The 27,370-nt window shown below is 49.8% G+C and overlaps 2 protein-coding genes across 5 annotated transcripts in view; one reads left to right on the top strand and one right to left on the bottom strand.

The window, feature by feature from the left end:
* ZBTB49 (zinc finger and BTB domain containing 49) overlaps positions 1 to 1,500 on the bottom strand; it is a 38,905-nt gene extending 37,405 nt beyond the window's left edge. Inside the window, exon 1 of one of the 2 annotated variants that reach the window (XM_073574488.1) lies at positions 1,393 to 1,500. The gene's annotated coding sequence lies outside the window, so the exon portion shown is untranslated. The remainder of the gene's footprint in view (positions 1 to 1,392) is intronic. The other variant, XM_073574489.1, reaches the window with a different exon arrangement.
* Positions 1,297 to 25,206, top strand: LYAR (Ly1 antibody reactive). Of its 3 annotated transcripts, none has more exons than XM_073574490.1 (9): positions 1,297 to 1,575; positions 1,670 to 1,812; positions 1,952 to 2,066; positions 3,244 to 3,351; positions 3,603 to 3,686; positions 4,918 to 5,254; positions 15,713 to 15,766; positions 16,519 to 16,604; positions 24,599 to 25,206. In XM_073574490.1, exons 1-9 carry the CDS (start codon positions 1,312 to 1,314, stop codon positions 24,731 to 24,733), a joined length of 1,326 nt encoding a protein of 441 aa, XP_073430591.1. In that variant the 5' UTR covers positions 1,297 to 1,311; the 3' UTR covers positions 24,734 to 25,206. The 3 variants fall into 3 exon arrangements, with proteins under 3 accessions (XP_073430591.1, XP_073430593.1, XP_073430592.1); XM_073574492.1 differs by having other exon boundaries at positions 1,440 to 1,575; positions 1,670 to 1,825; XM_073574491.1 differs by lacking the exon at positions 1,297 to 1,575 and having other exon boundaries at positions 1,582 to 1,825.
* Positions 25,207 to 27,370: the final 2,164 nt, after the last annotated feature.

Raw genomic sequence — 27,370 nt, 5'->3', positions numbered from 1 at the left:
GCAGGGGACATGCTGGGAGTACCCCCATTTCACAGCCCCCTGGCTCCAGAGCTGGGAGTACCCCCATTTCACAGCCCTAGCTCCAGAGCTGGGGACATGCTGGGAGTACCCCCATTTCACAGCCCCCTGGCTCCAGAGCTGGGAGTACCCCCATTTCACAGCCCCCTAGCTCCAGGGCTGAGGACATGCTGGGAGTACCCCTATTTCACAGCCCTCGCTCCAGAGCTGGGGACATGCTGGGAGTACCCCCATTTCACAGCCCCCTGGCTCCAGAGCTGGGAGTACCCCCATTTCACAGCCCCCTAGCTCCAGGGCTGAGGACATGCTGGGAGTACCACCATTTCACAGCCCCCTAGCTCCAGGGCTGGGGACATGCTGGGAGCACCCCCATTTCACAGCCCCCTAGCTCCAGGGCTGAGGACATGCTGGGAGTACCCCCATTTCACAGCCCCCTAGCTCCAGGGCTGGGGACATGCTGGGAGTACCCCCATTTCACAGCCCCCTGGCTCCAGGGCAGGGGACATGCTGGGAGTACCACCATTTCACAGCCCCCTGGCTCCAGGGCTGGGGACATGCTGGGAGCACCCCCATTTCACAGCCCCCTAGCTCCAGGGCTGAGGACATGCTGGGAGTACCCCCATTTCACAGCCCCCTGGCTCCAGGGCTGGGGACATGCTGGGAGTACCCCCATTTCACAGCCCCCTGGCTCCAGGGCTGAGGACATGCTGGGAGTACCCACATTTCACAGCCCCCTAGCTCCAGGGCAGGGGACATGCTGGGAGTACCCTCATTTCACACACCCCTGGCTCCAGGGCAGGGGACATGCTGGGAGTACCCTCATTTCACACACCCCTGGCTCCAGGGCAGGGGACATGCTGGGAGTACCCTCATTTCACACACCCCTGGCTCCAGGGCAGGGGACATGCTGGGAGTACCCTCATTTCACACACCCCTGGCTCCAGGGCAGGGGACATGCTGGGAGTACCCTCATTTCACACACCCCTGGCTCCAGGGCAGGGGACATGCTGGGAGTACCCCCATTTCACACACCCCTGGCTCCAGGGCTGGGGACATTTTGGGAGTACCCCCATTTCACACACCCCTGGCTCCAGGGCAGGGGACATGCTGGGAGTACCCCCATTTCACACACCCCTGGCTCTAGCGTTGTGCAGTCTCTGTGCGGCCCTGGGTCTGTGAGAACAGGGAGCTGCTGTTTATTCCTTCCAGTATGTCACCAGTCGCAGGCGGTTGGCACGACATGCTGGGAGTAGTAGTTACACGGAGGCTTCCCACCATCGTGACAACTCCTACATGGCAGTGGAGCCAGGCTCACTATGGGGGGCGGCTGCCATCACTACACGACTGCCCAGGTCAGCAACACCGCCGCCTTACCAGCCACTCTGCATCTGTCACCTCACCAATAGTCTGCCCGCAGTGACGTCAATTCTGTGCGACCGGAACGTCACTTCCGCCAGCAGTGAAGACGCTCCTGGCCCTCCTGTAATGTGTACCGGAAGTGACGTCACGCCTCCGCCGGCGCTGCAGCGGGGTACACGTGGTGTGTGTGTGTGTGAGGTGAGCGTACATGACAGGCCGGGTGGATGCGCGGTATAAGCGCTGTGTCCTGCTGTGAAGCCACAAGCTGACTGTAACTCCTCGGTGTCTGCAGGTGGAGGCCGCCCTGTGCCTCGTGCAGCGTCACCATGGTGTTTTTCACCTGCAATGGTTGTGGCGAGTCCCTGAAGAAGGCGCAAGTGGAGAAACACGTGGGCAACTGCCGGAGCTGTCAGTGTCTGTCCTGCATCGATTGTGGTAAAGATTTCTGGTGCGTCCATTGGTCTGTAGCCATAGGGGGCCGCCAGCTGTGAAAGCCCCCTATAGTCAGACACATGCCGAATTAGCAGGGGTTCTGGACTATCAGATGCGGAGTCTCATGTTTGTGTCCCTGCAGGGGAAGCGATTATAAAACCCACCTGAAATGTGTCACCGAAGACGAGAAATATGGCGGCAAAGACTTCGAAGCGAAAGCTAAAAAAGGGGAAGCGAAGCAGGTGCAGTGGATTCAGGTGAGCGTCCGACCCGTCAGGTGTCAGCATGGACAGCTGCAATCACAACAACGCCTCCATCGCAGATTCCATTTACCAGGAAAAGCGACAATCTTTCTTGTGTTTGCAATCAAACAAGAACAATGTAAATCGCTCAAAGCAACTAATAATGAGAGATTTCTCCAAAATCATCACAAAATGTCACTTTTACAGATTACTGCAGACTCAAAATTATTCACACCCTTCATGACAAGCTTGGGTGTCGCGGAGGCCCCCGGGCCGCGCCTTGCTGTGGGGGTCGCGCCTTGCTGTGGGGGTCGCGGAGGCCCCCGGGCCGCGCCTTGCTGTGGGGGTCGCGGAGGCCCCCGGGCCGCGCCTTGCTGTGGGGGTCGCGGAGGCCCCCGGGCCGCGCCTTGCTGTGGGGGTCGCGGAGGCCCCCGGGCCGCGCCTTGCTGTGGGGGTCGCGGAGGCCCCCGGGCCGCGCTTTGCAATTGCTTCATTGCTTTGCAGAACATAACTTAAAACCTTCCGTGGCTTATATTTCCTGGTTTACAGGACTTTATCTTCCATTCTAAAAAAAAAAAGGAACCCATGCAAACCCAATAATAATTAATGTGCCCCCCCCCCCCCACGGGTCTTTTATTAGCATAACTAACGCAACGTATCACAGATTTCATTTGCTTGTTCTTATAATGGGACAGACAGATGGAATGGTTGACCAGACGTGTGAACTGCGCCTCACACAGGGCATCGTCTGAACTGTTCCTGGCTGGGCTTCCAATCTTGACTTTACATAAGATGGCTGGCTGTGTTCCTTCTAAGTCCACGTTCACACGTTCAGTATTTGGTCAGTATTTGACATCAGTATTTGTAGCCAAAACCAGGAGAGGAACAATCCGAGGAAAAGTATAATAGAGACACCTTACCACTTCTGTATTTATCACCCACTCCTGGTTTTGACTTGCAGATCCTAATGTAAAATACTGATCGTGGCCTCAGCTTCTGCAGTTAGTGAATGCCATGGCGGCAGTATGGATGCCTGACCGGCTTTCGGCCTACTGCGCCATGTATGTAACGTGGATATCAGTTTCCTGTGCGGGTCACAGCGGCCAAACCCCTTACCGATCACCTATCCTGATGGATTTTCTAGAAGTAGAACTTGTCATTTCTTTCACTCTTGTTTCCTTTCCTGTTTCAGAGGATACAAGAAGCAATGAAGAAGCCGACCATTAGCACCGATGTACGGAACATTTTAAATCAAATTAGTGCATTTGATAATGTTCCAAAAAAGAAGGCTAAATTCCAGGTAAGTCGTCCTCCCGCAACACGATGTTCAAAGGGATCGATGATGAGACTGGGGACGTGCCTCCGAATACTTATAGACCCTGTAAATAAACGTTAGTCTCCCATCACACCCTGCCCTAAATGTGGCCGAGCTAAAAAGCAGCCAAAGTTTAAGATCTGAGTAAATACCAAGTGATAATTCCCTGCTGGTAAAACTATGCATAATAATTTTGAGCGCCGTGTTTGCAATATATTTTTTTTCTTTTTTTCTAGAATTGGATGAAAAACAGTTTAAAAATTCACAGTCCGACCCTACAGGATAAAGTGTGGGGGATTTTCGAGGAAGCCATAAGTAATGTACATACTGATGTGTGGGCTGTCTGGGGTGAGGGGGGTTATTGTATGAGATGCTTTTATTTATGGTAATCGGTCATATTCGGGGACCTACACCGGACGCCTCTTCCCTGTAATATTTGCTCCTCCCGTATATTGCAATGTTAGTAACCGACAGCCCACGGACTGCACGCTGATGTCGTCCGAGTCCTGACTGTGATTTTAACAGAGGCGTAGAATTTTCTGGGTAATGTTGATCCGTAACTCCGATGAAAAACGGACAAGTTTCTGTGATTTTTTTTTTCTGACAAAAAACAGGCATATGAACAGTCCCCATTTTCCCTGCATGAAAATATAGACGCCTGAATGAGGCCTTAGTGTTCACCTTCCCCCGCACCTCCACTGCAGCGTAAAATCAAGATTGCACAGTTATAAATGGAAGCCACGACGCAAATGTGAACAGAACCGAAGTGCTTTTCTCTATGCAATATGCTATTCATATCTTTGTTGTGGTTTCCATTTATGACCCAGTGGACTTATAATAGGAATCCAGCAATAATCTATTGGATCTATTAGTTGTCAATCATTTAGAGGGGTTGTCCACTAAATCCCTTCTGAATCATAATAATATTAACACTTATAATCACCTCTGATGCTGGCGCTGTTCCAGCGGTGTCAGCACCGGTCTACCGGAGATTACATAACATTATGTCACGCCAAAATCTCTAAAATATATATATTTTTCTGAACTTTTTTACTTGCTCTAAAAAAAAAAAAAAAAATATCTACCGTATATAAGGGTTATGCCCATCTTTATACATGGGTATTGTCAGTACTTATAAATATAAGCAATATTGCAGTTTGCTTATTAAAATTATCGGCCTTTCTTGAGATATTAGCACTTTTCATTTGTTTCTAGCTTGTTGCCTTGGAGACCGACCGCCACTGCTAGATGCAACATGCGCAGTGCTTACAGGCTCTTTTCTATTGCGTATTATTTTGAAGCTGACCAGGATCTCTGAAGCATGGTGCTACCTCTTAATGCCGGTTAGCTTCAGCACATCCCTACCAAGTTAGACCGCAGCAGTGGTCGGTCTCCTAGGCAACAAGCTATAAACAATAGAAAAATTGGTAATAGGTCAAGAACGGTTGCAAATTTTAATAAGCTGTAATTTGCTAAAGTGTTTTTACAGGGATTCGCCGACCATATCCAATTATGAATTTAAACTTGTTGGAATTGATTATTTTGTGGCAGAAAAACAATGGAACAGAGACGGCCAACGCTCCAGCAGCCGAGAGCAAGTCAGAGTCTTCGGCAGCCACAGAGGAAACGGAGAAGAAGAGTAAGCGGGAACGAAAGGAGGAAAGGCAGAAAAAGAATAAGAAAGAGAAAAAAGAACTAAATGAGGAAGAGCTGACGCAGAACGGCACTAAAAAGAAGGGGAAGAAACGGAAGATGGAAGACGATGAACGAGATGGTGAGAAGGCTGCAGGAAAAAAGAAGAAAAAGCGGCAGCGGGAAAAGGAGGCTGAAGACGAGTCACGGGATGTGGAAGAGGAAGCTCAATCGAAAAAGCGTAATAATTCACAAGGTACAAGGGGGGGGGGGGGTTATGGAATTGGATGTTGATGGCTTTTCTTGCAACTTATCTCTATTTGGGAAAACTCGTTTTAATTCAAGTTACTGATTAGTGATGAGTGAACGTGGTCAGATAAAGTGTTCTCTGAGCATGCTTGTGTACTAACCGAGTGTCTTCAGCGTGCTTGAATAATGCGCTTGAGTCCTGCAGCTGCATGTCTCCCGGCTGTTCAGCAGCCACAACACATGCAGGGATTGTCTGTATGTTAGGTAATCCCTGCATGTGTGGTGGCTGTCGGAACAGCCGGGAGACATGCAGCCACGGGGACTAAAGCGTATTCAAGCACGCCGAAGACACTCTTAGTACGCAAGCATGCTAGGATAACACCTTATCCGAGCACGCGTGCTCATCACTGTTACTGATATGTAAAGCAGGTTCTATGGTGACTTTTGGTTGGGCGATGTTTGTTAAAAATGGTGCAAAAACATCAGTGTTCACTATATGGTAAAAAATTGTAGGAGACTTGCACCAAATGCAAACATTTACAAGTGTCAGAACGCTCTGTTCCTGCAATATTAAGTGTTGTCTGGCAACCGCCACCCCCCAAGCAAGGTAACATAATATATGAGTCCACTATATAGTTAGTGAGCATTGCATCCATAAACTACACAGCCTTTATTTCCCCACATTCCTTTTATCCTGCCTCTCATCCCCCCACAATGTTTTTAAGCCGTGCTCTCAATCACATAGTTGTGGGCTGATGTTTCTTAGGGGGGGTTGTCATGAATACTCAGTCATCACATCACATTGTTTTTATTTAGAAAAAAAACTGTCTACATACAGGGAATTTATAGCCGTCAGTCAAGAAAAAATCTGGAGCTCTGACCGCTATAAAGACAAATTAAGCAATTAATTGGTGCAGAATTTTGGAATACGCCGGCGTGTCACATGTGGGGAATAACTGATAACTGTACAGGCACACAGTAGGTTTTTTTTTTTTTTTTTTAATGAAGTTTTCTAGGGGAAATGCTCAAAAAACGTTCCTGCTACGAAGATCTCTTTGATTTTTTGCAAGCAAATTCCATCAGGAGCCACTGGGTGTTTCTGTTTTTTAAAAACAAAATCTGAGAAATAAACTCTTAAGTCTGAACAGCAGAGTGGTTTTACAATAGAATTTTTATTTTTTTGGAGTGGACTTGTAAAAAAAAAAAAAAAATGAGAATGGGACTACAAAATTGTAATCTAATAATCCTGATCCTTGTTTCCTTCCATCATTAGGGTATTGTCCACTTTCACAGCACGATACAGCTGCTTGCTCTGTTCTGCTGCCTGCACTGATACCATAATTGCGGCACATGACAGCAATCACGAGGTTCTGCCTCATCGGAGCCCTGCATTACCCATGACTGCGCATATTGTCTCTGCTTTACCCGAAGATGACCGTGTGTCATGCTGTACCTGCAGATGGCATATCCTGCCTCCTGGCCGTAATAAGTTAGAAGTGGCAGTATTACACATTATTTTCCTTGAAAAGTTTTGTTTAACCCCTTCATGACCCAGCCTATTTTGACCTTAATGACCGGGCCATTTTTTGCAATTCTGACCAGTGTCCCTTTATGAGGTAATAACTCAGGAACGCTTCAACGGATCCTAGCGATTCTGAGATTTTTTTCGTGGCATATTGGGCTTCATGTTAGTGGTAAATTTAGGTCGATCATTTTTGCGTTTATTTGTGAAAAAAATGGAAATTTGGCGAAAATTTTGAAATTTTGAATTTTTATTCTGTTAAACCAGAGAGTTATGTGACACAAAATAGTTACTAAATAACATTTCCCACATGTCTACTTTACATCAGCACAATTTTGGAAGCAAAATTTTTTTTTTTATTAGGAAGTTATAAGGGTTAAGGGTGTGTGCACACACTGCGGATTCTGCTGCGGATCCGCATCGGTTTTGGTCCTGTACAGTACAGTACCCTTCTAGCCAATGGAAAATGAAATCTGCAGTGCACACGGTGCGGAATTTTCCATGCGGATTTGCTGCGGTTTCAAATCCACAGCATGTCAATTTTTTGTGCGGATTCCGCTGCGGTTTGGCACCTGCTCCATGGCAGGTGTCAAACCGCAGAAAATCTGCAGATAAATCGCAGGTCTTTTGACAAATCCGCGCGGAAAATCCCGCAGCGTGTGCACACACCCTCAAAGTTGACCAGCGATTTCTAATTTTTACAACAAAATGTACAAAACCATTTTTTTTAGGGACCACCTCCCATTTGAAGTCACTTTGAGGGGTCTATATGGCAGAAAATACCCAAAAGTGACACCATTCTAAAAACTGCACCCCTCAAGCTACTCAAAACTACATTCAAGAAGATTATTAACCCTTCAGGTGCTTCACAGGGACTAAAGCAACATGGAAGGAAAAAATGGACTTTTTAATTTTTTCAACAAAAATTTTCTTTTAGCATCAATTTTTTTCATTTTCACATGGATAACAGGATAAAATGGATCCTAAAATTTGTTGGGCAATTTCTCCTGAGTACACGATACCTCATATGTGGTCATAAACCACTGTTTGGGCGCACGGCAGGGCTCAGAAGGTAAGGAGCGCCATTTGACTTTTTGAATGGAAAATATGCTGGAATTTTTAGTGGTTGCCATGTCGCGTTTGGAAAGTCCCTGTGTGCCTAAACATTGGAGATCCCCCACAAGTGACCCCATTTTGGAAACTAGATCCCTCAAGGAACTTATCTAGATGCATAGTGAGCACTTTGAACCCCAAGGTGCTTCACAAATTGATTCGTAAAAAGAAGTACTTTTTTCCCAATTTTTTTTTAAGCCTCAGTTTTTCATTTTTACATGGGCAACAGGATAAAATGGATCCGAAAATTTGTTGGGCAATTTCTCCTGAGTGCACAGATACCTCATATGTGGTCATAAACCACTGTTTGGGCCCGGAAGAGAAGGAGCGCCATTTAACTTTTTGAATGGAAAATTGGCTCCAATCGTTAGTGGACACCATGTCGTGTTTGGAGAGCCCCTGTGTGCCTAAATAGTTAAAACCCCCCACAAGTGACCCCATTTTGGAAACTAGACCCCTTAAGGAACTTATCTAGATGTGTGGTGAGCACTTTGAACCCCCAAGTGCTTCACAGAAGTTTATAACGCAGAGCAGTGAAAATAAAATATCATTTTTTTTCCTCAAAAATGATTTTTTTAGCCCACTATTTTTTATTTTCACAAGGCTAACAGGAGAAATTGGACACCAAAAGTTGTTGTGCAATTTGTCCTGAGTATACCTATACCCCATATATGGAGGGAACCACTGTTTGGGCACACGTCAGGGCTCGGAAGGGAAGTAGTGACGTTTTCGAATGCAGACTCTGATGGAATGTTCTGCGGGCGTCTTGTTGCGTTTGGAGAGCCCCTGATGTGCCTAAACAGTAGAAACCCCCACAAGTGACCCTTTTTTGGAAACTAGACCCCCTCAATGAGCTTATCTAGATGTGTAGTGAGCACTTTGAACCCCCAAGTGCTTCACAGAAGTTTATAAATGCAGAGCCGTGAAAATAAAAAATTCATTTTTTTTTTTCCTCAATTTTTTTTTTTTTTTTTTATTTTCCCTAGGGTAACAGGAGAAATTGGACCCCAAAAGTTGTTGTCCAGTTTTTCTCTTTTGTCTCATTGGGGGACACAGGAACCGTGGGTGTGTGCTGTTGACACTATGCATGAAAAAAGTTAACTCCGCCTCCGCAGTATACACCACTCCGACTGGCTGTAGGACAATCAGTTTTTGCTTAGTGTCAGCAGGAGGTGGACAGAGGTCTCTCGCAGACCCATGCCTACCTCAATGTGCGTCGTTCCTTTTCAGGTAACCATGGAGGGATACACAGTAGATATGCTACATCTGTATTCCCACACCGGGATTATGAGTACTGTGTGTACTGCCAACCCCGTATCCTCATGAATCCCGTGGGCAGGACCCTATCCCCTAACACAGGACTCGTGTTCAAGTGGTTGCTCCTTGTCCTGACCTTCGTCTCCTATCACTCGCCCACCAGAGCCTGATGATCGAGAGAGACACCCTGTAGATAGTTTGGGACAGCAATCTTTTCATGCAGGTAAACCGACCCCTGTTACGGAGAGAACTGGAGGCAAGAGGCTGCAGTGTTGTATGATCTGCTCACCAGCCGCTCTGTCTGAATGTGACCGCTGTAATCAGCACTCGGGCTTGCAGCCCATGGCTCTATACTTAATTTAAGAGCCAACACTTACTTTCAAGCAGGCGGAGCAGCGTGGTTCCAGCCTCCTCCCGTGGCAGCGTTATGGTCCTGGGCTCCAGTAGGTTCCGGCTTCTGGCAGGCTCCGCCCCCCGGCTTCCTCTTCCTGTACCAGCGCCATCTTGGTGCTCCAGGAGGCCAGAGCAGGGCCCCGCCTACCACTTCCGGGTGGGGATTTCATAAGGCTTCTAGGCAGCGACAGGGCTGTTCAGCTCGCTCTCTCTCTCATCAGTCTTGGGGCAGCAGCTGCGGCAGGGACACAGGTCGTGGGTATGTGAGTAATGCACTACAGGTTGCTCCCTCACTCCACTTTCTACCCCCGACGGTCGGCACCAGGTAAAACCTGTCATTATGCCCAAGGGAGAGCAGTCCCGCTCCTCATCCGCTTCAGTGACCTTGGTCAAATATTTTGTATGTACCAAATTCAGTGTCAGGGTTCCTTCAGGTCAGTACTCGCCACTCTGCTCAGATTGTAGCAGACCTACGGTGTCACCTACGCTAGAGAGCAGGTGCAGCCCCCCCGCTTTGCCCTTCAGAGCTCCCACATTACCCCTGGAGCAGGTGGAAGCACCTTGCCTACTGCCCAGGGGCCATCCATCGCCACGGGAGACTGCGAGTGTCCAGGATGGACCTCTTCCTTATCTAGGTCCGTGGCCGACCTTACCAAGGTATCACATACCTTGGTAGCAGTTTCCAGTGGACACAGGAGCACCAAAGGAGCCTCCTTTTGGGCCTTCTAGAGGCCGTAAAAGGTTTAGACAGGCCCACCAACCCAGGTCCCCTTCTCACTCAATCTCACCGCCAGAATTTCTCTGGCCGTCTGCCTCCTCCCGGTCCTCATCCCCGGAATCAGGCGAGGCATTATCAGAAACACACTTAGAGGAGGGTTCTGAGTACGGACCAGAAGAGTCCCAGGTCAAGGATATGGTTCAGGGCCTCATTGCCGCAGTCAATGAGACTTTTAACATTGGGGACACCACACCAAAACCTAATGATCAGGTTTTTTCATTTAAGCGTCATAAGTCCCCCTCTAGGGTCTTCACCTCCCACAAGGATTTTGAGGAAGTATTGGCCAGGGAAAGGGAAAACCCAACCAGGCGGTTTCAGAGAGGGAATCGTTTTGGGATTCTATATCCCTTCCCTCCAGATCTCACCGCCAACTTGACCGCCTCACCTTCGGTGGACCCACCAGTGTCCAGACTCACTACCATGACAGCCCTCCCACACGCCAGTGGGGCAGCCCTAAAAGATCCCAATGATAGGAGGATAGAATCCCTGGTAAAATCCGCCTTTGAGGCAGCAGCCGCCACATTGTGTCCAGCCTTCGCCTCAGCCTGGGTAGCTATGTCTGTTACAGAATGGGCCAAACAGCTTAGACAGGGCATGTTGGCCAGGGCACCACCAGCGGAACTGGCGGAGTTCGCAGATCAAATCTCATGTCGGGAGGTATATGCTATCAGCAGCACTGGATGCTGCGTCTTGCGCAGCTCAAGCATCCAGCAACATGGTAGCTGTCCGGCGGACGGTCTAGCTAAAGGCTTGGCAGGCTGATTTGTCCTCAAAGAAATCACTGACCAATCTGCCGTTTCAGGGCACCCGGCTCTTTGGGTCAATGTTAGATCAAATCATTAAGGATGCAGCGGGGGATACAAACTCCCTTCTCCCTCAGGCCAAACCTCGTCGATATGTCTTCAAACCTAGGGCTCAGCCCTTTCGCCGTACTCCAGCTATAGGCACTTATGCTCAGGGCCCGCAGATGTCGCAAGCACCAAAAGATAGGAGGACGGTATCATTTCTGGCCCCACCCGTCATGGCATTCCCGCAGTTCCAACAGCAGAGCTGCCAGGTCAGGGCCGGGCAGAGCCACTTCAGCCTGACGCCAGCAGGGAGTCCAACTCCCTTCTCAGTACCTCTCCCAGACTAGGAGGCCGCCTTTTCCTCTTCAGAGATGTCTGGCAGAATTCAGTAGAGGATATCTGGGTAAAGGAGGCAGTATCAACAGGATTCAAGATAGACTTCAACGCGCTCCCACGAGATCGCTTCTTTCTATCGCAGCCACCAAAAGACGCTGCTATGGCTCTAGGTTTTTTTGCGGCAATCTACACTCTCCTCAATGCAGGAGTAATCATCCCTGTTCCCGAGCAGGAACGTTTTACCGGCTTTTACTCAAACCTGTTTGTGATACCAAAAAAGGATGGCTCAGTTCGTCCCATACTAGACCTCAAAAGGCTAAACAGATGGGTCCGCTTACTCCATTTCAAGATGGAATCAATTCGGTCTGTAATTACGTCTATGGAGGATTAGGAATTCCTATGTTCCCTAGATATCCGAAATGCCTACATACACGTCCCCATTTTTCAGGGACATCAGAGGTTTCTGTGTTTTGCTGTCCAAAACCAGCATTTCCCAGTTTGTGGCCCTGCCATTTGGGCTGGCAACAGCCCCCAGAATTTTTACAAAGATTATGGCAGCGATGGTAGCTATATTAAGGGTCAGAGGCATAATATTGGTACCATATCTCAACGATATTCTCGTCAAGGCGCCCTCCTTCGCTCAGGCCCAGGAAAATCTAGCGGTAGTCTTAAACAGGGAGAAATCCCACCTAACGCCAACACAACGCCTAGAATTCTTAGGAATGGTAATCGACACCCGCCGCTCAAGGGTCTTTCTCCCATAAAGAAAGAGGACTAGCCTCCAGCAGGGAATTTGCTTTCTGTTGAAATTCCGTCTTTTATCCTTTCGCACTGCCATGAGAGTCCAGGGAAGAATGGTGGCAGCTTCAGAGGCAATACCCTTTGCCCTGTTCTGTTCCAGGATACTGCAGAGGAACATCCTCCTTCAGTGGGACAGGTCCATCTCTTTGCTGGATCGCCCCCTTCCTCCCTTCCATTCAGACCAGGGAGTCCATCAAGTGGTGGCTGACCTCCCCCCTTGTTCATCTGGGACGGCCTTTTCCCCTGTCCATTGGCAGGTAGTAACTATTCCTGGGCTGGGGTGCGGTATTCCGCCACCTGACTGTCCAAGGACGATGGTCGAGGCAAGAATCCTCACTATCAATCAACATTCTAGAACTGAGGGCGGTCTTTCTAGCACGTCTACATTGGGAAAGATACCTCAACAACCAGCCAGTCCAGATTCAAACGGACAACGCCACGGCGGTGGCATACATCAATCACCAAGGGGGAACCAGAAGTCCCAGGGCACTGGCCGAGGTATCCAGAATCTTCAACGGGGCAGAAACCGCAATTCCGGCAATTTCGGCAGTTTACTTTCCCGGCACAGACAACACGGCCGCCGACTTCCTCAGCCGAGAAAGGCTTGCGACAGGGGAATGGTTCTTACACCAGGAAGTGTTCCGTCAGATATGCCAGCTATGGGGGACTCCAGATGTGGACCTCCTGGCATCGCGACAGAACAGAAGGGTCCAACAGTTTCTCAAGATACTGCGATCCTCTAGCAATAGGGGTCAACGCGCTGGACACAGTTCAGACTCCCTTACCTGTTCCCTTCCTCTCCTGCCCAGGCTGCTAAAGATCAAGGCGGAAGGGGTGCCGGTCATATTGATCGCCCCGTACTGGCCCAGGAGGGCCTTGTTCGCAGAAATTATCAATCTTCTCACAGGCACCCCCTGGAGAATCCCCGACAGACCAGATCTCCTGTCTCAGGGACCGTTTTACCACCCGAATTCTTGGTTGCTCAATTTGACAGCGTGGCTGTTGAAACCACAATACTGAGAGCAGCGGGTTTTTCGGACCGAGTCATTAATACAATGATCCAGGCTAGGAAGCCTTCTTCTTCCAGGGTCTATTATCGAGCCTGGAAGGCCTATTTTGGCTGGTGTGAGTCTAATCATGTCACACCTATGCCCTGTTCCGTGCCAGCTGTCCTAGCTTTTCTCCAGGCAGGGTTAGATGGCGGTCTGGCCCTAAGTTCCTTGAAAGGCCAGGTATCTGCTATCTCTATTCTTTTTCAAAAGAATTTGGCCTCCCGCTTACAGGTTAAGACCTTTCTGCAAGGAGTGAGTGGCACATGCGTCCCCTCCTTACAGATCCCCTGTGGCTCCGTGGGATCTTAACTTGGTCTTGGAAGCCTTGACAGGTTCACCCTTTGAACCCCTACAGGTAGCTCCCATGTCTTTGTTGTCCTGGAAGGTGGTATTTCTCGTAGCCATCACCTCTATTAGGCGGGTTTCAGAATTAGCGGCATTGTCCTGTCGTCCTCCATTCCTAATTATGCATCAGGACAAGGTTGTTTTGCGGCCTGCTCCTAACTTTCTTCCCAAGGTGGTATCGGTCTTCCACCTGAACGAGGATATAATCCTTCGTCATTTTGTCCCGCTCCAACCCATCCTCTGGAGCGTTCTTTGAATAAGCTAGACCTGGTCAGGGCGAAAAGGATCTATCTGGCCAGGACCACTCCTTTCGGGAAGGCGGACTCGCTCTTTGTTATCCCCAATGGGGTGAGAAGAGGCCTGCTGGCCTCTAAGGCAACAATTGCCCGCTGGATCAGAATGGCAATTCTGGAAGCCTACCGGGTAAAGGACAGGGTGTCCCCTGCTGGGGTCAAGTCCCATTCAACCCAGGCGGTGGGCGCCTCCTGGGCGGTACACAACAGTTCATCAGCCATGCAGTTGTGCAAGGCTGCCACATGGTTGTCCGTGCATACCTTTTCAAGCTTCTATAAGGTCCATACCTATGCTTCAGGGGACGCCAGCCTAGACAGAAGAATCTTGCAGGCGGCAGTGGTGAGTTCTCCGACCTGTAGGAAGTTTCTGTCTTTTCCCACCCCAGGGACTGCTTTTGGACGTCCCACGGTTCCTGTGGCCCCCCCCCCCCCATGAGACGAAAGAGAAAGCAGGATTTTGGTTGCTTACCGTAAAATCTGTTTCTCAGAGTCTTCATTGGGGGACACAGCGCCCTCCCATGATTTTGTTATCTGTAATGATTATATGACTGACTTACATGATCATGTCTCCTCCTACTGCTTTTTCACTAACTGATTGTCCTACAGCCGGTCGGAGGGGTGTATACTGCGGAGGCGGAGTTAACTTTTTTTCATGCATAGTGTCAACCACAGTTCCTGTGTCCCCCAATGAAGACTCTGAGAAACAGATTTTACAGTAAGCAACCAAAATCCTGTTGTCCTGAGTATGCTGGTACCCCATATGTGGGGGGAACCACTGTTTGGGCACATGTCGGGGCTCGGAAGGGAAGTAGTGACGTTTTGAAATGCCGACTTGATGGAATTGTCTGTGGGCGTCATGTTATGTTTGCAGAGCCCCTGATGTGCCTAAACAGTAGAAACCCCCCACAAGTGACCCCATTTTGGTAACTAGACCCCCCCCCCCCACGGAACTTATCTAGATGTGTGGTGAGCACTTTGAATCCCCAAGTGCTTCACAGAAGTTTATAACGCCGAGCCGTGAAAATAAAAAATCATTTTTTTCCACAATAATAATTTTTTACCCCCCCCCCCGCCCCAATTTTTTATTTTCCCAAGGGTAACAGGAGATATTAGACCCCCAAAGTTGTTGTGCAATTTTTCGTGAGTACGCTTATACCCCATATGTTGGGGTAAACCACTGTTTGGGCACACGTCGGGGCTCGGAAGGGAGGGAGCACTGTTTGACTTTTTAAACGCAAAATTGGCTGGAATCAATGGTGATGCCATGTCGCATATGGAGACCGCCTGATGTGCCTAAATAGTGGAAACCCCTCAATTCTAACTCAGTCCTAACCCCAACATACCCCTAATCCCAACCTTAACGCTAATCTTAACCCTAATTCCAACCCTAACCCTAATTCCAACACCAACCCTAATTCTAAAAAAGACTAAATGTTCTTCCTTCACCTTCCCCAGGTCCAGCGCTGAGTCTCAACCACTGATCCCGGTGTCTGTCATTGATGCCTCACACCAACAGCGCTTCAGTCATTCTGTGAGCTTAGTGACTCTGCCCGACTTGACGGCACAAGCCGCTAAGCTAACTGGCTGCAGCATCTGTGCAGCACATATAACGGACACCAGTAGCAGCGGTGGAGACTCTGTGGTGGAAGCACAGTTACTGGCCCAGGGATCAGGGTTTTCCCAAGTCAAAAAAACTCCTGTAAGTGATTGCATAAGACATTGCATGAAAACTTTTGAAAATAGTTTAGTTTTATGCTTTTAACATCCTATATTGATTTTCTTCCAAGGTGATGAAGAGAACGGCGCTGAAGAAAATGGTGAAGAGGACAGCGGTAAAACGGGTAAGGCTCTTTAAGGTTTACATTCAGACGAGCGCTGAACTCTGCGCACATTGCGGATGTGGCTCCGCGTTATCTACTCAGCACTGGAACCGGCTGCCATTTTTACATGCAGGAGTCTTGTCCGTAAATCTGTTTTGTTTTTTTTCTTTCTTACCATGAGGACCTGATGTCGCACCAGCACATGGGCTATCAAATGTCCGTGTGCTGACTGCGTGCCTGATAGACAGAAAACGCATTCTTATGAACATAGCCTAACTACTTCTCTGTAGTAAGACCCTTCTCCTGACCTTAGGAGAGCCCCTGACGGGCAGCAGTCTCCTCCTGCCTCTGTCATTGGTCAAACACTGTCATTATAGAAATGCTGTCTGGTGCCCAATATGGCAGCCATTAGAGGTCGTCACTCAGCTTTCCCTGATATTCTCAGTAGATATTACTAGTTTATCCAGTAATACATCCCTCTTCTGCTGCATCCACACATAAGCAGGAGTGCGGGTCAACACTCTTGCCGCACGGGCAAAGATCACTGTGTCGCCGCTACATCAGTAGCATGGAAGAGTTCCACAGCAAGCAAGTTGTAAAAAGTCAGACCTGGTCGAATTTTTTTGCAACTTGCTTGTCGCCGTAATTTTGGAGTCGCGATGTGACCTTTTTTCTCTCATATTGCATCCACATTATTTACATCCCAGCTCTCATAGCAGAGATTTTTAGTAATTGCAATAAAACTTATTTTTTTTTTAACTTTTTGTTTGCAGCTAAATTTAACTGGAAGGGAACAATCAGGGCCCTGCTGAGACAAGCTCCTGACAATGAATTGACCATTAAGAAACTCAGGAAAAAGGTAAGTGCCATGCTAATCCATCGGTCCACTGCGTTTGCATTTTAAGTGCTGCTATTGCATGTTGACAGTGATATCTACAGTAAATGGTTAACAGCAGCGATTTACACTAAATCTATATAGTGCGATAGCATAGTATTGTGTATCGGATGATCGCAAGTTCAAGTTTTGAAGAAAAAAAACCCGTATTGCCACATCCATTTAAACTCCGAGCTATAAAAATATAAAATAAATGTCCTGAATGGTCAACACTGTACTGAGAAAAAAAAACTAAAAATGGCAGAATTTTGGTTTGTCACTTAAAAATTGCATTAATCCCTAGCGCTGATGGAGTGTGGTCACAGTGTGTGTTCGGTGGTCCGGCGATGATATGACTCCCAACCCATACTGGTGCGGCAGGTTCTGTGGTGCGGGGTCTCCGCCGACATTTTCTGAAAGCCTGGAGCCCCTGCACATCCATTACTGTGAAGCGGTGGCCTCCAGGAAATCCCATCCCAAGCTGATGCGGCAGGTTTGTCGGCGCTCAGGGGAGCGGGGTCTTCTCCGACATTGTGAAAGCCCGGAGCCCCGCACATCCCCACTGCTGCGATGCTTTGGCCTCCGATAAAATGGCTGCCGGGTCGGCGCAAGCGCAGATTGTGATCTCTCTACTAAGATCTCGGGACAAAATCTCGTTGCTGCGATCCCAATCTGCGCATGCGCCGACCTGGCGGCCATTTTCTCGGAGGCCACCGCATCGCAGCAGTGGGGATGTGTGGGGCTCTGAGCTTTCAGAAAATGTCGGCGGAGCCCCGCACTGCTGCATACTGCCGCACCAGCCTGGGAAAGGAAGTGTGATCATCACCCTGCAGTGTCGGACTGCCACAGAATCGCCTGATGACTCCTGCTGCCGACACAATACTTGTAAGTATATTCCGACTATAAGACGCACTGCCATCTTATAGTCCGAAAAATACGGTACACAGTTTATCAATGGTAAAATGGAGATGTTACGGATCTTGGAAAATAGTGTTGCAAACTAAAGTTTATTTATTTTTTCTCTACAAACCTGTAGCCCCCCCCCCTTCCCACCTATAAATGAAAATAATAAAATCATCCCAGTTTGATTTCACAGTAAGCTCGTCGACCTGGAAAATCATAATTAGGAGTAATTTTTTTTTTTTTCCCACAGTATGAACACAAAAACCAAACCCCCCAAAAAACTGCAAAATTGCTTTTCTCGTACGCCTTATTGGGGGACACAGAGACCATGGGTGTATGCTGCTGCCACTAGGAGGCTGACACTATGCACAAAAAAGTTAGCTCCTCCTCCGCAGTGTACACCCCATCGACTGGCAGGGAATTCCTCAGTTTAGCTTAGTGTCAGTAGGAGGTGGACACGGGTCCTTCATTGGACCCATATCTACCTCGACGTGCGTCGTTCCTTTTCAGGTATTAGGAGGGATACAGTGTGAACAGTCACAACTGTACTCCCACAGAGAGACTGAGTACGGCGTGTACTGTCACCCCGTATACTCATAGTTCTCCGGGCGGACCACGGGCTCAGCACAGGTGACGTGCAAGCGAAAACGGATGGTCCTTGCCCCCTGCCTCCCACCCACTCGCCCAGCAGAGCCTGTCGGTTGGACGAGGCGCGAAGACGGAGAAGATGGACAGACAGCGTGGGATACAGAGGTACCTTTATTGGACGTTTCAGGAAACCACAATGACGCCTGGATGCGGCGCTGAAGTAGCGCCACAGGTTATCGGCGCCTCCCGGTCGCGCCTCCCTTTTTGCCTCAGCTGCGGTGCGGGCCCTCTTCACTCCACCGCCGGTATCTTGGAGTGGGTTACCTCTGGGAGCAGGGCTATGGCGGCGTCTTCTTTAGGGGCGGGCGCGACTGCGCCGCTGTTCTTCCGCGCCGCCCCGCGCTGACAGGCGGCCGCCGTGTTAAATTTAGTCTCCGGCTTCAGTTTGGGCCTTCGCGCCCGCCGCGGCCACGCCCCCGTTACTCTCATAGGCCGGCCAGTTTCTGAGTCCTCCCACCGCCCCTTCAGGCTTGTGGCTGGGAAGGGGGGGGGGGGGGCGGATTTTCGCTCTGGTTAAGGCGACTAGCTCCGCCTTTCTTCCTCCACTGAAACCGCGCTTTCTCTTCCTCACATCGGGCTGTCGCCATCTTTGCAGCCTGACAGCCGGAGACTAAAGCAGAGGCCAGCGCTCCCTGTCGGTTCCTGGCCAGTTGCAAGAGCCTAAATCATCTCTTTCGGGGTCACCAGACCGTGATTACTTCTGCAACTGCAGACTGACACCCTACTCTGCCTTTCTGTCCCCCAACCTTCCGGCATTTCCGCAGGTTTCCATCTTCTCTTCCTTCACCATGTCTAATTCTAAGTCTGATTGTGGCCGTCTGCCAGTTCCCACGGGCACCCTAGTCCAGTTCTTCGCATGCTCCTCTTGCAATCGCAAACTTCCCTCAGGTCAGCCTACCCCCATCTGCCTGGACTGCAGCAATCCTGTTCAGCAGACCCTGTCCAGGAACCACCTATTGCACCACGTGAAAGCGAACCACCCATTCCTGGCTGGGCCTCGTCTCTTTCACAATCTGTGGCAGACCTCACCAGGGTGTCTCAGTCCCTAGTGGCCGTTCTTGATAGGTTGCCCCTGGACACTTCTGCAGGGTCCAGCAGGTCACAGGACGCTCCATCTGAGCCAGCTAGCAGAAGCCGCAAAAGGCCTAGGCAGGATCTCCGGCCGGAATCCTCTCCTGGCCCCTCATCTGCACCTAGTCCTTCCCAACAGTTGCCCTCCCGTGCCTCCTCACCCGAGTCAGGTGAAGCGCTCTCAGATATGTCTTCTGAAGGGATTGTAGAGCTGGAATCTGGCCAGGACGCGGACATGAAGGTTACAGTACAGAACCTCATTGCGGCGATTAACCACACCTTCGAAATCTCTGACTCCCCTGCGAAATCCTCAGATCAGGAGGTTTCGTTCAGACGGGAGGAAACGCCATCCAGGGTATTTCCCTTTCATTCCGAGTTTGGAAAGAATTTTACCAGGGAAAGAGAAGATCCGACCAGACGCTTTCAAAGAGGAAAGCGTCTCGGCATACTGTACCCGTTTGCTAAAGAGCTCACGGACAACTGGTCTGCCTCCCTCGGTGGACCCGCCCATGCCCAGACTTTCTAATAACACGGTTCTCCCGCTTTCAGGTGTGGCATCTCTCAAGGATTCTAATGATAGGATTATAGAATCCCTAGCGAAGTCTGCCTTCGAAGCGGCTTCGACGGCGGTATGCCCAATCTTTGCTTCATCTTGGGCAGCAAAGGCCATAGCTACTTGGGCAGAGGATCTTCGTCAGGGCATCCTAGAGAAAGCACAACCAGATCGATTGGCTGATCTCGCCAATCAGATTTCCCATGTGGGGGATTATCTGCTTTCTGCTTCTTTGGATGCCGCATCCTGTGCAGTTCAGGCGTCAAGCAACGTTGTGGCAATCCGACGTACAATTTGGCTCAAGGCCTGGCAGGCAGACTTGTGTTCTAAAAAGTCTCTTACTAATCTGCCATTTCAGGGAGTGCGCCTCTTTGGTTCCCAATTGGACCAGATTATTAAGGATGCCACCGGAGGCACGAGTTCCCTCCTCCCTCAGTCCAAACTTCGCAGACCTCCTCTAATGCGTCAGTTTCGACCCTTTCGGGCTTTCCGCCATTTCAATATGGCGGAGACATCCTCCAACCAACAAAGACCGCAGGCACGCCAAGATAGGAAGAAGGTTTCCTTCAGACCCACTCCCTCCTGGCGATCCCACTCTTCACAGGGCAGACTATCCAGATCTGGACGGTCCACATCAGCATGACTATCCTCGGACTCCCGAGGGTCCCTTCCAACTGGGAGGTCGACTCTTGTTCTTCAAGGACGTCTGGCTGGCCTCAGTAGATGACGCTTGGGTCAGGGAGGTTGTTTCGTCAGGATACAAGATAGAGTTTGTCTCTCTTCCACGGGATCGTTTCTTTGAATCCCGTCCTCCAAAACATCCAGCCTTGATCCCGGGGTTCTTTACAGCCATCGCCTCTCTCCTCAGTTCCGGGGTGATTGTGCCCGTTCCCGAATCGGAGCGGTTCACAGGGTTTTATTCAAACCTATTCGTGGTACCGAAGAAAGACGCGGCGGTCCGACCCATCTTGGATCTCAAGCTGCTCAACAAGAGAGTCCGTCTCCGCCACTTCCGGATGGAGTCGGTTCGTTCGGTAATCGCGTCCATGGAGGAGCAGGAATTCATGTGTTCAATAGGCATCCAAGATGCCTATCTACATGTTCCCATATTCTCCGGACATCAGAATTTCCTGCGTTTTGTGGTTCGCAAGGAACATTACCAGTTCGTCGCGCTGCCCTTCGGTCTCGCCACCGCTCCCAGAGTCTTCTGCGTTCTGGCTGCGTTGATGGCCTTGTTGAGGATCAGAGGTCTCGTTCTTTTTCCGTACCTCGACGATATTCTGATCAAAGCTCCCTCTTTTCAACAGGCTCGCCTAAGTTTGACGATCGTCCTAGACACCCTTTCCAATTTCGGGTGGATCGTCAACAGGAAAAAGTCCTGTCTGGTTCCTACTCAACGTCTTGTGTTCCTGGGTCTCCTGTTCGACACTCGTCGGTCAAGGGTCTTTCTCCCACAAGAGAAGATTCTCTCCCTGCAGCAGGATGTACGAGCGCTGCAGACCACACGATTTCCATCCCTCCAAACAACCATGAGGGTCCTGGGAAAGATGGTGGCGGCGATAGAGGCAGTTCCCTTTGCCCAATTTCACGCCAGACCTCTCCAACACGCCATTCTGTCGAGGTGGAACAGGTCGGCTCTGTCCCTGGATCGCCCTGTTCGGCTTTCACGCCGGATCAAGCTGTCATTCAACTGGTGGTTGACGTCACCTCTCATCCTCTTGGGGCGGTCTTTTCTTCCCATTCACTGGCAGATTGTAACAACGGATGCCAGCCTCCTCGGCTGGGGTGCAGTGTTCCGCAATCACACTGTTCAGGGTCGTTGGTCGACTCAGGAATCAGCTCTGCCGATCAACGTCCTAGAGATTCCAGCGATCCATCTGGCTCTCGTCCACTGGGAGAGGCTCCTCAGGGGCCTGCCTGTCCGGATTCAGACAGACAATGCCACAGCGGTGGCATATGTCAACCTCCAAGGGGAGGGACTCAAGATCCTTCAGTGGGTAGAGATTTCGGTACTGACAATTTCCGCGGTACACATTCCCGGCGTAGACAACTGGGCCGCTGACTTTCTCAGCCGCGAGGGTCTCGCGGCAGGAGAGTGGTCCCTACATCCGGAGGTATTTCCTCAGCTTTGCAGTCGTTGGGGGAACCCCGGACGTAGATCTGCTAGCTTCTCTCCTCAACAGGAAAGTCCCACAGTTTGTGTCCAGAGCTCGAGATCCTCTCGCAGTGGGTGCCGACGCTCTGGCCATTCCTTGGTCGCAGTTCGAGCTCCCCTATCTGTTCCCTCCCCTGCCTCTTCTCCCCAAGCTGCTGAAGAAGATCAAAGCAGAAGGGATTCCAGTCATTCTCATCGCCCCGAATTGGCCCAGAAGGTCTTGGTTCGCGGACATCGTCAACCTTCTCACGGACGCCCCCTGGAAGCTTCCAGACAGGGCAGATCTGCTGTCTCAAGGTCCGATTTGCCACCCCAATTCTCGGCCGCTCAATTTAACGGCGTGGCTGTTGAGACCGAGGTTTTGAAACGAGCAGGTTTCTCCGGTCGAGTAATTCATACTATGATCCAAGCCAGGAAGCCATCGTCTTCCAAGATTTATTACCGTACTTGGAAGGCCTATTTCACTTGGTGTGAGGCCAATAACATCGCGCCCATGTGCTTTTCGCTCCCTTCCGTTCTGGCGTTTCTTCAGGCAGGGCTGGATGCGGGGCTTGCTCTCAGTTCTTTGAAGGGTCAGGTTTCGGCGCTGTCCATTTTATTTCAGAAGATGTTGGCCTCCCGCCCCCAGGTCAAAACCTTTCTTCAGGGCGTGGCTCACACGGCTCCTTCTTACCGAGCGCCCGTGGATCCATGGGATCTTAATTTGGTTCTTGAGGTTCTGCAAGGTTCTCCTTTTGAACCTCTCAGGGATGTTTCCATTTCTCTTCTTTCTTGGAAGGTAGATTTTCTGGTGGCCATCACTTCCATCCGGCGCGTGTCGGAATTAGCGGCTCTTTCTTGCCGCTCTCCTTTCTTGGTACTTCACCAGGACAAGGTAGGTCTACGGCCTCCGCCCTCTTTTCTTCCGAAGATGGTGTCCTCCTTTCACCTCAATGAGGATATTGTTCTGCCGTCCTTCTGTCCGAGTCCAACTCACCCTCTGGAGCCGTCCCTGAACAAGCTGGACCTGGTCAGGGCGATGAGTCTATCTGTCTAGGACGACTTCCTTGCGAAAGACAGACTCTCTTTTCATCATTCCAGATGGGGTGCGGAAAGGTCACCCGGCTTCCAAAGCTACTATTGCTCGCTGGATCAGATCGGCGATTTTGGAGGCCTACTGGGTTAAGCATTGTGTGGCCCCTCCGGGGATCAGAGCGCACTCTACCCGGGCAGTGGGTACTTCCTGGGCGGTACGCCACAGAGCCTCCGCGCTGCAGCTTTGCAAAGCTGCAACCTGGTCATCGGTTCACACGTTTGTGAAATTCTACAAGGTCCACACCTACGCTTCGGCAGACACCAGTATCCTGCGGGCAGCGGTGGGGAGTCCACTGGTCTGATGGAAGTTTGTTTCCCACCCCAGGGACTGCTTTGTGACGTCCCACGGTCTCTGTGTCCCACAATAAGGCGAACGAGAAAACAGGATTTTTTTGGGTTGCTTACCGTAAAATCTGTTTCTCGGAGCCTTCATTGGGGGACACAGCACCCTCCCATGTTCTACAGCTCCTGTTCTTACTTTACTTTGGTTGATTGGTTACAGTTGAGTTGTTTGTGCTGTTTTCAATCTATTCTGTTACTTCTACTGCTTTCTCACTAACTGAGGAATTCCCTGCTGGTCGGTGGGGTGTACACTGCGGAGGAGGAGCTAACCTTTTTTGTGCATAGCGTCAGCCTCCTAGTGGCAGCAGCATACACCCATGGTCTCTGTGTCCCCCAATGAAGGCTCCGAGAAACAGATTTTACGGTAAGCAACCCAAAAAATCCTGTTTTTTTTTTTTTTTTATATTTTTTTACTTCAAAATGTTTTCCCAGTGCATTGAGTGACAATAATAATTTTAACAGTCAAAATTGCAGCTCATCCAACAGTTAACACTCCCCCCCCCCCCCCCCCCCCCCCAGATCTATATGGATAGAAAAATAAAGTTGTGGCTCTTGGATGAAGAGCCGGAGTAAAAAATGAAAAAACGCTCAATCTTTAAAGAGTTAATATGGATAAATTGTTTTAAGCAATACACATATGGGCTGTATGATGAGCAATGAATTAAAGGATTTTTTTTTTTTGTTTTCCCCTATTTTTACAAGTCATGGCGTATTTTTAGGATGTACGATCGCTTGTTGATCGTAGAGGATGCTGCGACTTCCACTGATACATAGTCTGTAGGCTCTGCAGCCCAGCCCCATTTCACCCCTTACGGACGTAGCCATTTTTAATTCTTATGCTTTAGTTTTTGCCATTTTTGAAAAATCCATAACTTTATTTTTCCATCTACTGCTTTTGGAAAAGAGTGTTATTTTCAATGACACCATTCACTTTACCATAAAATGTACTAAATAAAACAGAAAAGTAAATTCAGGTGAAAAGAGGAGAAAAAATAAATCCTGGTCCACTTTAGTAGTCCATGGCCACCGAACGGTAGCATTGTGAACCGCCTTCTATTTGCCACCATTCCTGATGGTTTTTGGTTATTCCGATGATGTCATCTAATTGTTAGTGGTACCGGGGGTCCAGCTGGTAGGAGAGAGTTCGTTCGTTCGTTGGACATGGGTTATTGATGTGTTTGCCGATCCATGTTGCTGCGAATCTATTTACTCATCTATTGTTTTCTCTTCTAGGTCATTGCGCAGTATTGTGCGATATCCTCCGAGCATCACAAGTCTGAAGAGGAGCTTCTCGCCACCTTCAACAAGAAAATACAAAACAATCCAAAATTTAGAGTATTAAAAGAAAGGGTAAAGCTAGTAAAATAAATGCAGAGCAATGTACTGTTTACCGTTCTGCCGTCGTTGTTCTCAGGTGATCATTTTAGGCCGATGTGTTTTGATACTTATTCCCCTCTTTTTGCACACTTGTGTTCACAGTACGAGCAACAGCCCCACTGGTATGAGATTGTTGCGCTTTGTGTCCATAGACCCGTGGCTGTTCCATACGTCTTGGTGTGTACTCGGATTGAAATGCTGGTGTGTAATATTTGCAAAGCAGTGGTGATACAGGAGTAAGAAAAATCGCCTCCATCCCATCCCCAGTTCAGTGGCCAACAGCTGTCTGTGTAAGCCGTTATGCTGCGTTTTGTTGTAAGAATTTTATGACCAGTTATGTGTCCAAAAAATGAATTTTATTTTGACCTCATAGATGCTGCTCTCATCCTGGACTTGTATGTTTTTATTCATCACCAGTTGATATTTTATAGTTACCTTAAATTAAAGGTTTTATTGAAGATTTACACTTTGTGTTTGCCAAAAATTAAAAACCTGTTTCTTGCTGCAAGAAGCAATCCTCACGCTCTGTTAATGGTGCCTAGAATTACTGTAAGATGTCCGCGTACTTGGCTGTTCTCACATTTTAATCAGAGAATAGTGGTCCCAGATTCCGTGTCCAAAGAGGTGTGCACCAAATGCTGATTTTTGCAGCCCGTGTGACTTTTCTGCGCGCCGCTGCCTGTCCTTCTTCTGCATGACGCTGCCTGTCCTTCTTCTGCATGACGCTGCCTGTCCTCCTTCTGCATGACGCTGCCTGTCCTCCTTCTGCATGACGCTGCCTGTCCTCCTTCTGCATGACGCTGCCTGTCCTCCTTCTGCATGACGCTGCCTGTCCTTCTTCTGCGCGACGCTGCCTGTCCTTCTTCTGCGCGACGCTGCCTGTCCTTCTTCTGCGCGACGCTGCCTGTCCTTCTTCTGCGCGACGCTGCCTGTCCTTCTTCTGCGCGACGCTGCCTGTCCTTCTTCTGCGCGACGCTGCCTGTCCTTCTTCTTCTGCGCGACGCTGCCTGTCCTTCTTCTTCTGCGCGACGCTGCCTGTCCTTCTTCTTCTGCGCGACGCTGCCTGTCCTTCTTCTTCTGCGCGACGCTGCCTGTCCTTCTTCTTCTGCGCGACGCTGCCTGTCCTTCTTCTTCTGCGCGACGCTGCCTGTCCTTCTTCTTCTGCGCGACGCTGCCTGTCCTTCTTCTTCTGCGCGACGCTGCCTGTCCTTCTTCTTCTGCGCGACGCTGCCTGTCCTTCTTCTTCTGCGCGACGCTGCCTGTCCTTCTTCTTCTGCGCGACGCTGCCTGTCCTTCTTCTTCTGCGCGACGCTGCCTGTCCTTCTTCTTCTGCGCGACGCTGCCTGTCCTTCTTCTTCTGCGCGACGCTGCCTGTCCTTCTTCTTCTGCGCGACGCTGCCTGTCCTTCTTCTTCTGCGCGACGCTGCCTGTCCTTCTTCTTCTGCGCGACGCTGCCTGTCCTTCTTCTTCTGCGCGACGCTGCCTGTCCTTCTTCTTCTGCGCGACGCTGCCTGTCCTTCTTCTTCTGCGCGACGCTGCCTGTCCTTCTTCTTCTGCGCGACGCTGCCTGTCCTTCTTCTTCTGCGCGACGCTGCCTGTCCTTCTTCTTCTGCGCGACGCTGCCTGTCCTTCTTCTTCTGCGCGACGCTGCCTGTCCTTCTTCTTCTGCGCGACGCTGCCTGTCCTTCTTCTTCTGCGCGACGCTGCCTGTCCTTCTTCTTCTGCGCGACGCTGCCTGTCCTTCTTCTTCTGCGCGACGCTGCCTGTCCTCCTTCTTCTGCGCGACGCTGCCTGTCGTCCTTCTTCTGCGCGACGCTGCCTGTCCTCCTCCTTCTTCTGCGCGACGCTGCCTGTCGTCCTTCTTCTGCGCGACGCTGCCTGTCCTCCTCCTTCTTCTGCGTGACGCTGCCTGTCCTCCTTCTGCGTGACGCTGCCTGTCCTCCTCCTTCTTCTGCGCGATGCTGCCTGTCCTCCTCCTTCTTCTGCGCGATGCTGCCTGTCCTCCTCCTTCTTCTGCGCGACGCTGCCTGTCTTCCTTCACCCAGATAGAAGGAAAGACGCTTCTTCAGACATGATTCAACAAATCCTAACAGCCGACTACGTTCCCATCCAGTAGACAATTGCTATTGAAGTAGATGCTGTTGGTTTTCCTTTTGTACATAAAGGTGTTCTCCTGGAGAAACAAGTTATCACGTATCCACAGGTTAGGTGATAACTCATTAATCAGTGAAAAAAATTCTACACACATGTTCTTGTTTCTGACAGTCCGTGAAAATCGGACTACAGTCAGATGTCATCTGATAACCAAAGACTTGTATTATTAATTTTGATCCAACCCTTGTATCAAAATCGGACATGTTTGTGGCGATCTTCCGTTCCACGAAAAATCATGGATATGTGATGGCCGCATAGACTATCACAGGCTACAAATACCATAGACCACAAATAGACACGCTACGGGTCTCAGAAAATGGCGAATTTTTTTTTTTTTTTTTTTTTTGGAGAGGTTACAGAGGGGGGGGAGGGGTCAGGTTATGAGTGCTCACACCATACGCTGCACACTGCATCAAATTGGTCTGCATGGCTGACGTCCCAGAAGGTATCGTCTAAAAATTATGCACAAGAACG

This window comes from Dendrobates tinctorius, unplaced genomic scaffold (assembly GCF_039654945.1).
Source record: "Dendrobates tinctorius isolate UK_male_01 unplaced genomic scaffold, ASM3965494v1 ptg000039l, whole genome shotgun sequence".
Lineage (NCBI taxonomy): Eukaryota > Metazoa > Chordata > Amphibia > Anura > Dendrobatidae > Dendrobates > Dendrobates tinctorius.
The sequence above is the reverse complement of the archived record's forward strand: the minus strand, read 5'-3'. Positions and strand labels throughout refer to the sequence as shown.

Coding starts and splice junctions, on each gene's coding strand:
- LYAR (XM_073574490.1), top strand. CDS start 1,312: ATGGCAGTGGAGCCAGGCTCACTATGGGGGGCGGCTGCCATCACTACA. Junction 1,813..1,951: donor TCTGTCCTGCATCGATTGTG/GTAAAGATTTCT, acceptor GTGTCCCTGCAG/GGGAAGCGATTATAAAACCC. Junction 2,067..3,243: donor AGCAGGTGCAGTGGATTCAG/GTGAGCGTCCGA, acceptor TTCCTGTTTCAG/AGGATACAAGAAGCAATGAA.